The sequence below is a fragment of the Hemiscyllium ocellatum genome, chromosome 16 (assembly GCF_020745735.1).
Source record: "Hemiscyllium ocellatum isolate sHemOce1 chromosome 16, sHemOce1.pat.X.cur, whole genome shotgun sequence".
Classification (NCBI taxonomy): domain Eukaryota; kingdom Metazoa; phylum Chordata; class Chondrichthyes; order Orectolobiformes; family Hemiscylliidae; genus Hemiscyllium; species Hemiscyllium ocellatum.
Window position 1 is genome coordinate 13,384,655 of NC_083416.1, and position 13,019 is coordinate 13,397,673.

At 38.3% G+C, this 13,019-nt stretch overlaps 1 protein-coding gene across 6 annotated transcripts in view; it reads left to right on the forward strand.

Moving 5' to 3' along the window:
* Positions 1-13,019, forward strand: part of LOC132823340 (transcription elongation regulator 1-like) — a 106,136-nt gene extending 93,117 nt beyond the window's left edge. For all 6 annotated transcript variants that reach the window (XM_060837044.1, XM_060837045.1, XM_060837047.1 and 3 more), the window contains 6 exons: positions 5,298-5,462; positions 8,161-8,343; positions 9,523-9,702; positions 10,679-10,762; positions 10,850-10,950; positions 12,373-13,019. In XM_060837044.1, coding sequence (XP_060693027.1) covers positions 5,298-5,462; positions 8,161-8,343; positions 9,523-9,702; positions 10,679-10,762; positions 10,850-10,950; positions 12,373-12,574 — 915 coding nt within the window. In that variant the 3' untranslated portion in view covers positions 12,575-13,019. The remainder of the gene's footprint in view (positions 1-5,297; positions 5,463-8,160; positions 8,344-9,522; positions 9,703-10,678; positions 10,763-10,849; positions 10,951-12,372) is intronic.

Consider the following 13,019-nt stretch of genomic DNA (forward strand, 5'->3'; position numbering starts at 1 on the left):
TGTGTGGTGACTTTAGCCTCCCGCAGCTCTGGTACTTTACATTTTTTTAGTTCTTTTCCTTGTGAAGTGAGAGTTGTGCCCAGAAATGTGTTAAGACAAAACAATCAAAAAAAAAATAGATCTGGATAGAACCAGATCGTGTTCAACTTTTATTCTATTGCTAACTCTTGTAAAGGTATTTTAACTTGTGTTTCTATCTGTAATTAGTCTTGTTGTTCTAAAACAAGTTACAATATGTAATAGTATCGGACTATGTTGTGAAGCTTTCTCAGTCTTCTCCAGGACTTGGAGTATTGGCGTTAAATTATGTTTCATCAGTTGTTAAAGCAAAAATGCTTTGTTTAGTTTACATGTTACCATCCTCTCTGTTCACACCTCCTCTGCCCCACCCAACAAAACCCCCTTTTCTGTTGCTAACTTTGTCTCTGAAGAACTGGCAAGTTTAAGTGTTAGGTAAAACAACATTTTGTAGCTCTCCTTTGCATAGTTGGAAAGGATCACATATAGTTGGCTGCAGAAACCTTGCTCAGTTCACTAAATTCAGACCATAGTGGTTTCATCATTTTCCTTACTGCCCTGAATGAGGTGAGGCTACAGAGCTGTGAAATCAAAAACTTGTTTCCACTCCTAGAATTATAAAATCATAGATTGGTTTAACACAGAAAAAGGCCATTTAGCCTTTTATGCCCAAGCCAGTCCTCTGAAGAGTAGCTTAGCTTGTTCCAGTCTCCTGCCTTTTTCATGTAGTCCTGCATTTCAGTTCTTTAGATAATCATCCAACACCCTCTTGACAGCCATGTTTGAAGCTGCCTTCACCTCAGTGTGCCGCAGTGTATTCTGCTGCTCATTCCATAAAAATGGGTCATTACTCATTTCATCTCTGGTTCTTTTGCCACTCCTTTAAGAGACTGTCTCTCACCTTCTAACAGTGAAAACAGTATTCCCCTTATTTCTCTGTCTCGCTCCCTCATGATTTAGACCACCTCCAACATATCACATCTACCTCTCAAATCTGTCATTTGAAGAACAGTCCAGCATTGCCAATCTATCCATATAATTGAAGTCCCTCATCCACAGCACCATTCTCATCATTCTTTTTAAGGATGTCAGAAATAGGAGCTGGTCCAGACCATTCAGCCCCTTGAGCCAGTTCTCCCATTCCATTCAAAACAGTCATGGTGTTCATCTATCTATTTGTTTGCACATTGCCCACATCCATTGATACCACGAGAAAGTTATTGTTTCTGATCTTAGTTATATTCATTAATGCAGTATTCATAAACCATTTGGGCAGGAGAAGGCCATCTGACCCTTTTGAGCCTGCTCCGCCATTCCATAAGACCATTGGCTGATCTTCTCATGGCTTCGGGTCCACTTACCCGCCCTCTCACCATAACCTTTAATTCTTCCACTGTTCAAAAATTTATCTATCTTAGCTTTAAAAATATGTACTGAGGAAGCCTCAACTAATTCACTGGGCAGGGAATTCCATAGATTCCCAACCCCCTGGGTGAATTAGTTCCCTCCCGAATCTGTTCTAAATCAACTCCCTCTAATTTTGAGGCTATGCCCTCTTGTCATAGTTTCACCCACCAGTGGAAACATCCTCTCCAATTCTATCTTATCTATTCCCTTCATAATTTTATATGTTTCTATAAGGTTCCCCCTCATTCTTCTAAATTCCAATGAATCTAATCCCAGTGTATTCAGTCTCTCCTTAACTCCAGAATCAACTTAGTGAACCACCTCTGCACCCCCTCCAGTGCCAGTACATCCTTTCTTATGTAAGGAGACCAAAACTGCGTGCAGTATTCCAGGTGTGGCCTCACCAGCATCTTATACAGCTGCAACATTACATCTCTGCTTTTAAGCTCAATCCTTTTAGCAATGAAAGGTAAAATTTGCCACCTTAATTACCTGTGGCACCTGCAACCTTCTGTGTTTCATACACAAGGACACCCAGATCCCTCTGCACAGCACATGCTGCAGTTTCTTACCATTCAAGTAAAATTCCTTTTTACTGTTATTCCTACCAAAATGGATGACTTCATGTTTGTTAACATTGTAGTCCATCTGCCTGACCTTTGCTCACTTACTTAAACTATGTCCCTTTGCAAAGTTTCACACTCCTCTACCACTCATCTTAGTGTCATCTGCAAACTCTGACACGTTGCAGATAATTCCAAAGTTTCACAATTCCAATGATTGAAGAAATCCCTCATCAACATAGTCTGAAATGATTGTCTTTTTATCTTGAGACTATGACCCCTGTGCTTTAAATGTCCTAGCCAGCAAAAAAACACTCAACTCTCTTTTCAAATTGTATATTTCACAAGAATACCTCTTATTCCTCTAAACTCCAGAGAATACCGGGCTCAATTAGTTTGAGTGTCAACATAGGACAACCCTTATCCCATAAACCAATCCAGTGAGCCTTTGATGAAACTGCCTCCATGGCAGTTGATCCTTCTTTAAATGTAAAGGTCAAAACTGCACATAGTTTTCCAGTTAAAAGCAAAGCATTGCCACTACTAGAGATCTTAAATTCATTAAGTGCTATCGAGGCTCAGCACGTCTGGCACATCTTTGGAGAGAGAAACTGCTTTCACATTTTGAATGCAATAATAGGAGGCGAAATATTAACACTTTTTGTCTGCCCACAAATGCTATTCAATCTGTCCATCACTTTGTTTTTATCGGTTTTCCAGGTGTGTGGTCTCACCAAAGCCCTATACAAGTTTAGGAAGATTTCCTTATTCTTGGACTCCAATCGCCTTGCAATAAAAATCACATGTCTTTTGCCACCTAAATTATATTATGTATTGTTATGCCAATTTTATACTCCTAGTCACAGTGCACTCATTTTTTTTTCCCTGAATATGAAAGTTTGAAAGTTTCATGCCATTTTTTTAAAAATTGCATTTTTTATTGATCAGGTGAACATTCTCTCATTTCCCACATTATACTCCATGTGCCGCCTTATTGTCCACCCATGCAATCTCTCTGTAACCCTTGCAACTTCATGTGTTCCCATACCTGACGTTCCCAACTAACTTAGCATTATCAGCAAACTTAGATTCATTATCTTTCCTGATTGCTCCTCAGTAACCTCTGCTGGAACTGTGGATATTGAACTCAACTCAGCTATTACATTCCCATGTGGTCAAATAAACTGCAATATGGACAGTTGAGGCATTCCTGCACAGAATAGCTACTTGGATCAGATTCACAATGTCCATGAAATTGGACCTCAAAAAGAGTGAGCATCTTAGCAGGAGGAGACCAAGTTAAGTGGGTGAGGGTGAGGGGAAGAAATGAATTAACCTAAAATGTATGGGATAAAAATTACATGACATTTCCTTTAGCTGACCAAGACTGAAGGAACAGAATGTGACAATGTGTTGCCTTCTGTCAGTTTACCCAGCATTGTTTCATGCAGTTGGGCCACCTTTTACATATTTAAGCAAAGTGGCAAATTTGATAACTGCTTAAAATCCTGTGCTTTTATATACTGCCCAGCACCTCATGGGTGTTCAATGTACAAGATATTGCTGTCTGAAGCTTGCCACTGAACGGTCAGCCTTGTTGAGAAGGTACCTTGCTGGGATTTAGTTCACTGCAAGTCATGAGTACCTGATGTCAGTGCTGACTACTGATCCTTTCATTAGTACTGACGTTCCCTAGGTTTGAGTTTAAATTTCAAATGGCATTAAACAAGTGCACATTTGGTCCTTAAACACCAGCTGAGCTTGCCAGTTGCATATCCCTCCTGTTCCTACTCCATTTTCAGTTTAATATTTCTAATATATCAGTAAGTACAGCTTTGCTTCTGAAGCATCATCTTAAAATATCCTTAAAATTAAGAGTGATAAATGTTTGAGCAGTGCTACCAGTAAAATCCATCATATGCAGTGTGCGTGAAAGGATCTTTTCCATTCTAACTGGAAAACATTTGTTTAGTTCTTGAAGTAAGCTTTCAAGTAGGGAAAGACATTTGGTTAAGAATGTTTCAGTTCTTTCACTTTGTTGTTCATTTTCAGCAGCAACCAAAGTACTGAATCAATGGATAGTTTAACTATATTTAGACTCAGCAAGCTTCACATATCCGTATACTGATTATATGCTTAATTTAAAACACTAATAAGTAATTATCTTAACTGGTAGTTATATATAATCCCCAGTCATATAGACTGCATTGAAGTTGCTGTATGTCAATTTAATCGTGCATTTAAAATCTCCATATTTTAAAATCAGCTGCAATGTTCCTAGAATTTATAACATAGATCGGTTTCAAATGTATATTTTTTATATCTCTATTGTGTTTATTTAAAAAAACTGTTTCCACCAATTGTGGATTTATACAAAATAATTTTACTATATTTCTGGGCTTTTTAATTTGTGATGAGTTTCATCCATTTTGTACACAAATTGTCTGCAGCTACTGTATTGGTATCTAATTTTAAAATGATCCTTAAACAATTAAATCATATTGTCGTTGTTGCATTTTAGTGGAAGTAGATTGTCTGAAAAGTGGTGTCCAGTCACCGAGCCTGTTTTGCTCCAAGAACAGAATTGAATATTTAATATGTAGTTAATTTCAAATTAGTTTGGAAAATTTGACTTCAGAAACAAACATAGGCCTCTCAAAACAGGATTGTCATGAGTTTGAAACTCTTTGTTAGCTTAGTATTCTGCAGTCCTGGAGTGAGCTCTCTGTCTCTGGCTGCCAGCTGAAGCACATCCATCTTGAGCTGAGCAGCGTTCAGCCCAACTTCATTGCATTGTAACTTTGGATCTGAGAGCAGTATTAACTGGCATGTGAGCATCCCACTCACTAACCTATAGCAAATGGTGCCAGTTGCTCAATTAATATGTTGAAATAAATCAAGAACTTATTAATCCCAAGATGTAAAAGAAATTGCAAACAATGAACGTATTAGCACCATTTTTTTTAGAAAAGCTATTTTTGAAAGGTTAATTCAGTAGAGCTAAAACTTATAATTTGTAGTTAATTTTGAAGGATTTGATAAAGGGATAAACACTCTGCCTGCCCCTTAAAAAATTTGATCTCCTATAACTAGGCATAGATCTATAAAATAAATATAATGATTTAATGCAATATCGTATGAAAGTAGTTAGAACTTTAGTGTGGAGGGTGTATTCACTTTCCTTCAGTGTGAGGTGAGTAAATGCAATGGTGACTAAAATAACACAGTTGCAAAACTGTTTTCTGACTTGGATTTATTCTTCATTTCTCCCCACATCAAATTCTCTATGCAATATTCAATACTGAACAGATAAAGGGCAACTTCTTCGACATGTTATCTGAACATCACCTGGACAGTCAGTTACGTTGGAGCAAAGTGAAGGAGAAATTTGAAAGTGACTCACGTTATAAAGCTGTGGATAGCTCTGGGCTAAGGGAGGATTTCTTTAAGCAGTATATGGAGAAACTAGCTAAGGTAAGAGTTGTGCATTAAAAACTGTGCAAGCGTGCTTCTCCATTGATTTCAGTGGGTCAATGCCAAGTGAAATTCTGAGCCATACAGGTCTTAGTGAACTCAGTAGCTAGCTGCAAAAGATGTTGTTTATCCACCTTGTGTGGCCTGATGGCATTGAGGCTTGCTGATCCTGACAACGATTGCTGGCATTGAATAGAATGTAGGAGTGTAGATAAGGACAGGGATTTGTCTGTGTCACTGTCCATAGTCCAAAGCCACTGACGCACAATGCACAATTTGACTGTTACTGAAAAGAGGTATGTTGTTGAAGCTTCTTTGCCTTGCACTCACCAGAACAAGTCCAAGAATGCCAGACTTCAATCACAACTGTTTATGCGAAAGGAGGAATGGATGCTGATTGGTTAACAAGTTAACTTTGGTTGATGCATCGTTATGGAGAAAGCAAAGGGTGTACATGTTCCTGAACCTGAATGGATGTCATTTCTACCAGTGTAAATGAGTCATGTTACAAACTCAACTAATCATCTTAAACTGGTAGTTGATTTAGCTACTAGCACACTTACTACTTTTTTAACTTTAGAAAATGTTGCCCAACCACAGAATCATTTCTAAAAGAAGACATTTACTTCGGGTTCTACAAGCACTGAGGGCAGGTTGAGTCTGTCTACTCTGCCTGTTATGAAAAACTATGGGACAAGCTGTTTGATTTTATTAGCCAATTGTTTGGATGAACAGCCTGCACATCTGGTGTCTCACTGACTTTGTAATTCCTGCTCCGTATTAATCAGCTGTGGGGTGGGCAGAACAGCTTTTTGTGCTGGCCTGGAAACACAAGTCAAATATCAGTTGTTCAACTGTGATTGGGTGAACACTTATTGAATGACCTTGAGTGCACTAATAGCTGTACTAACAACCAGTTTAAGATTCTCAGTTGAGCTCAAAGCATGGCGTATTTATGCTTGCTAGATGCAGCGTGCATTCACATTATGGGGCCTGTTGTTTGTAACCAAAAGAAATATGTCCAAGTTTCCTACCTTTTTTGAATTAAAAGTCTTGAGTCTACAATTCCCCCATGTTGTCCCTATTGCAGAACCTTGGTCAATCAGAGTCAACTTTCCAACCAATCAGCACCCTTTCACTCCTGTAGTATAAATTGCTTTATTTGAAATTTGGCATTCTTGCATTTTTCCTGACAGATACAAAAGATAAACTTCAACAGCGTATCTCTCTTTGCAGCAATACTTACATGTGAGGAATGATCATTGGAATGAAATGTTGGAGAGCAACAGGTAGGAACTTGTGCCTTGTGAACCAGTGAAGATCCATTGCCTCCAGAAGAGATGAAAAGGAAATTGTTTTGAAGCTATCTTTAATATCACAATTGTGGTGTTCTTTGGTTACTTACCTTTTATAACATCTATAGTACCAACATCAGTGAATGATTTGGATTATTCTGGAAGCTACTTCCATGAGGTTGTTTCCATTGCTATCTCTGGGTGACTGTGTTTTGACTGAGTTGGCAGAGTAATAGCAACTACTTCAACAATAGGGATAAAAGGCCCCAGTAACAGATTGGAGTACTTGCAGCAGGTGTTCCTCTGAATGAATCTGCTAATAGTTACTTATTCCAGATTGTGTGGCATAAGCAGCAGCTTCACAACATGATTCAGACTTTCACATCCTGTACCTGTCAAAACCAGTAGGAAAGCAAGGAATATACAGTGATGGGCAGGGAAGAAGGAATTATGTTCATGTGTTTCTCTCTTGATTATTTTGAGTGCTGTCAAAAGTCTTTTTGCAGCCTTGTGCTTTGTGAATTTTCATGTCTCGTTTGAATGGAAAGACTGGGTCATCTTTGTGCGGGTGTATTGTTATATTAGCTATGTTACTTGTCTAATAATCCTGAGAACATGAATTCAAATACCACTCCACTTTGAGAGTTTGAATATTGTGTTTTTAAATCTAGATTTTCTTTTGAAAAATCTGGTGGCTGTAGAAGTGACAATTAAGTTGGCAGATTCTTGTACATTTCTTCCTCAAATGTGTTTGTATGAGCCAAATATGATGCCAGTCCCACATGGTGAGGTTGACTATTAGCCATCCTGTGAAATGATCTGGCAAGCTCAGTTGTTCTCATCAAAAATGCTGCGAAGAGTTCAGTTTGAGGAGGAGGCCTATTAGTGCCACTGGCTAAGTGACAATGAGCATTAAATTTTGGCCTTGCCAGCTGCACCTACATATTTTAAAGACTGGCAGAAGCAGTTCTGTCAGGATTTCTGTCAAGCATAATAGTGGACACTTGTCATTCTCATGCCATGTTGACGTAAACTGACCAGTAGTACAATGACTGAATTTGTTCTTCCAAATGTTAACTTTTTTTAAATCAGTTAGTGCTAGTGATGTGGAGTGATTTGCAGAGATAAGTAATTAGTTGTGCAAGGCGTTGAATGGTATTAAAGCACATTTGTTTGTGTGAGATTTCCTGTAGCTTTTTATCATCGCATTGATATTTTATGTTTGTTACTGGCATTGTCTTAGCTTGCCTACTTCCTTTCTCCTGCTTGGATGTGCATCTCACAATGGCCATTAAACATGCTTAATAGGAAAAAACTGTGCATTTGTAGGAACTGTTCTTATTTAAAATGCAGTGGTTTGTTTAAAGTCAAGTAAACTCCACTATCTTGCTCCCCCTTGATAGCACATAGACTCTGATAAGGAGAAGGAACTGGAGCGCCAGGCACGAATCGAAGCAAGTTTACGAGAGAGGGAGAGAGAGGTTCAGAAAGCTCGTTCAGAGCAGACCAAGGAAATTGACCGGGAACGAGAGCAGCACAAGAGAGAGGAAGCCATCCAGAATTTCAAAGCCTTACTGTCTGATATGGTAATAAGTCTGTGTATGCAAAAAGGTTTGCTCAAACGCTAATCCTGATTGTATCTATTTACATGCAGAAATTGTTGATTTGTTGTAAAATAGTACCATATAGTAATATATTTTCCTGGTTGCCTGTTATTATTTTGGGTGAACCAGTTTTAGTACTTAGCTGAAATTGGATGACTTTTATTAAAAATTATACTTCATCATCAACAACAATAATCATTACGCGGCAGTTTGCCCCTTTTGAGTGAAAGGTTTTCAGCTAAAATGATATTCATTCAGCTGTATTGGAGTTTTCATTTACTTTGAATTGATTTTACAGCAAACCTTTTATTAACTTGGCATCTATGGGACTAGAGTATTCCATTTATTTTCCAAATATTCAAATTGATCAAGAGGTCCACATAATCGATGTGAAAAAACACACTCCGTAATAGAAACATAATGCAGGGGGTAAACGCACCAATATTATACTTTATTTACAGCATAAATCATTTAACTCAACTTTGCTGGAAAGTTTTTTTTGAAGGCAGAGAGCCTTTGCACTTGCGCCCTTAACTGACTAATTGGACATTGCAGAGATTGTGATAATACAGTAAAATTCTGGTTATTTGAGGTATGTAATTTTTGCTAGATTGTCGAGAGTGCTGGTTCGTAAGGTGCCAGTTAAGACAAAGTTTGCTGTATCTCCTAAATAGCTTAAATCTGGTAGGTTTATTTTTGCTTTTTGACTTTTTTCCCTTTTTTGGAGTGTATCTAGTACCAAGTGCATCAAACACTACAAAGTAAAATTATTTTGGGGGAGTAAGGCAAGGGTCTTTGATCCAACATGTCCGTACCTCTGTTTTCAGATGAAGGTTATCTGTCAAATTTCTCAACTTGTCCCTTAGTCACATCTCTCTCCAGAAACTCATCTTATTTTCCATTGAATTTTCACACAACATGCTTTCCAATGCCCTTTGGTGGGAAAGTTCAGCTTTGCTTCCCTTACTGGCGAGTGATTCTCCATAACTGAAATATCATCGTAACCTTAAATTATATCAACTTGAGTGTCTACCTAACTCCTTGCTTTAACTTGAGTTTGTCTTGTTTTTTGAGAAAATCAATATTTACATTCTGCAAACACAACACTGTTTCTTCCTCTTTCACAAAATGTGATTGTTCATGCTTCTGTGTGTTCTATAGGTCCGTTCTTCCGATGTGACATGGTCAGATACTCGGAGGACCCTTCGCAAAGACCACCGCTGGGAATCTGCTTCATTACTGGAACGGGAAGAGAAGGAAAAATTATTCAGTGAGCACATAGAGGCACTTACAAAGAAGAAGAGGGAGCATTTTAGACAGCTTCTGGATGAAACCTCAGCGGTGCGTGTGACTAATTCACTGTTAATAACCTTCCTTCTGAATCTTTATATATCTTGATGGTTCTGCTTGGTAATGTGAATTGTGTGCTGATAGCAAGTTCATTCTTTATGGGATAATAGTATGAACACCTCTACATTTATGTGCTTTAAATACAAAGAAGTACTACTTATATGTTGCACCTCATAATAATTGAAGTTATACAGTGCTTTATCATTAAAATATAAACATCTCATTTATAATGAATTAGTTGACTTATGCAGGCAAATGTCAATAATTTCTAAAGTAATTGTGGAGAACTTTTTAGATGTAAATAATTAAACCAGAAAATAAGGAATAAAATTGAGGACAAGAACAACAGGTTTTGCACAATTGCAGTTACTTGCAAAGCCAGCCCTTGAGAGGGTAATTATGAGTCATGGTCACAGACTTAAACTCAGTATAGAAGAACCTCGATCATCCGGCATTCAATATCCAAACGTTCGATTATTCGAACAAAATACTCCCCACCCGTGTCGTCCAGATAATCCAAGGTTCCTCTGTAGCAACGTATCTCTAAGTCATGATGGTATCCATCAGGCCATTGATGATTTTCCCATGCATCATTTGCTCTTGCTCTTCCAGGGAGCACAGACTGTGGGTTTGGAAAGTGCTCTTGAAGGAACCTTGCAGCATTGCTGTAATGCATTTTCTAGATGCTGCACATTGCAGTTAGGTTATTCTCAGGTGGAAACTGTTCAAGTTTGTAGTGGATTGTGTATAAATCAGGCAGGTTGCTTTGTCATGAGTGGTTTGAGCTTCTTGAATGGTACTGGAAATACACTCATCTAGGAAGATGTTATCACGTTTCTGATGCATGAGTCCCCTACCACAGAATAGCTGCTCTTGTATCCACGGTATTTATATGGCTCACTTAATGGCTGGTGAATGTTTTCAGTTCCCTACTTGTTAGTCACATTTGTTTCTTTTTGAAATGTAGATTACACTTACCTCGACATGGAAGGAAGTGAAAAAGGTCATCAAAGAGGATCCTCGCTGCATCAAGTTCTCGTCTAGTGATAGGGTAATGGTCATGCCTGTTAATGATGCAAAGTTTTCAATCATTCACCTCAATCCAATTCTTCACTTGCTTACTTGTGCTTTCTTTCAGAAAAAGCAGAGAGAGTTCGAAGAATACATTCGAGATAAATACATCACAGCCAAAGCAGACTTTAGGACACTGTTGAAAGAGACCAAATTTATTACTTACAGGTGAATAATGCCTGCTGTCACTTGGGACTACAGTAAACTTCTACTTTCAATGTTTGCCTTTAACAGCTTTCATTGCCAGCAAAATCTGGTGTACTTCCAGATGTCCAAGTATGTAAGAATTCTGGTTTGTTATTCAGGAAGCTGTAGTTGCAGTCAAAATTGATCTCAAGTATTGTGTGTGTTATTTTGGGACTCTTGTCTCTCTCAATTTGGTACATTCACCACCAAAACATTCTCATCCAGTCATATCACTTAAATCTGGTAAGTATTCAGCGTGTTTGTTTAATTTGCTAAAGGACACCTGTTTCTCTATTTATTAGCACAGATGCACAAATCTAGGAGAAGGAAAGTGCATGTAACTAGAGCTGAATCAAGAGGCAAAACTTCTTGAAACACGTAGCTGCATCCGCACTTCAGCTGGGTAACTTGCATATTCAGTTATACAGGTATTATGGATTGGGAGACAATCACAGAAGTGTAATTTTTCATGTTGAGTCTTGTGAATGAAAATAATTTTTATATGCTTCAATAGCAACAAAAATACCTATTCAAGAAGGTCAACTCATGCCTGAGTGGCATTTTGGATTTAATTGCCATACTTGCTTTAATAAAATGTTTGTTACCAAAAGCAACCAATTAAAATGTCCACTGTGATTGGCTTGGATGAGTTGGACCAAAAGGCCTGTTTCCATACTCTGATTATCAATCTGTGTGAGCACAACTGCACCCATTGTCCATCATGTCCTTAGTACAGTTTTTGATGCGCATGGTATTTTCATTGGTCAGGGAATAAACCTTTTCAAATCTTACAGCGAATGTCAAATTGTTTAATCTCAAAACAACCAAAGAGGGGCAGATTGGACTAAAAACAGTCAAATGGTTACCTGTCTAGCCAGAAAAGTTACATATTAAATATTAGGCTGTATTATGTTATGTCCTGCAGTTGAATGTTTCTTATGTCCAAAGTTTCAAATATATAAGTTTACCATCAACCTTAATCAGTGTGTTGTGTACACACCATTGATGGAAAGGGGGTAGGGTCGAGATATTTAGTGAGGGTATAAGTTTTCACAAAGAACTAATTAAGAGCAGCACTGACAGTACAGGAGGTAGACATTGAGCTGGAGGAGATCCCCCAAGGTAGATTAAAAATCTACAGCACACTCACCACCAACTTCTCAGGATGTCTGGGGATGAGCTATAGCCACTGGTGATCACATCCCATGAATGAATAAATATAGCAGCTGATTTTGTTCTGCTCATGTAGGGATACACTTTGTCTATTATTTTCTGAGGGAGATGGCGCAAAAGTATGGAACAACTTATGAAGTGAACCATGTTGCTTTTGTTGAATGGATTTCTGAAGAGCTTGTATTATCTGTCACAAGTAAATTTGTGCTGGGTTTTCTTACTCTCTCCAAGGTCAAAAAAGCTACTGCACGAGTCAGATCAGCATTTAAAAGACATTGAAAGGATCCTTCAGAATGACAAACGATACTTGGTGTTGGAGTGTGTGCCAGAGGAGAGACGCAAGCTCATTATGGCCTACATTGATGATCTAGATCGGCGAGGCCCTCCCCCACCTCCCACTGCATCAGAACCAACCAGACGCTCTGCCAAATAACATCAAACAGTTCTTCTGAGCATGAGCAGGCTGCCCATCAACTGAGACTTGTGCATGAGCCATCTGCCAGACATCAACGTGTGTGCAGTATTAATGTGTCTGCTTTGTCCAGTTTTGTATATAGTATGGACACATTTGTACCAGCTTGTCATCATGTTGAAGTGGAAGCTTTGACTCATCATTCAGTTGTGTAAAATAAAACTTAAAAAAAAAACAGCTGACGTAGTATGTGTAGCATGGTCATTGTCCAAACAAATGGCTGTGCCACAGCAACTCTGTAAAAACTAGCATTTAGTTACCAGTAATTTTCCAAGTCAGTCACTGATCTCAAAAGGGGTTTTGTTTGTAACATTTAAGCTTTTACTTGTGTTTAAATGTAAGTTTCCAAAGTGACTTTATTAACTAAGGTGTTGGAAATGTTGCCTAGTTGAAATGTTTACTGCAA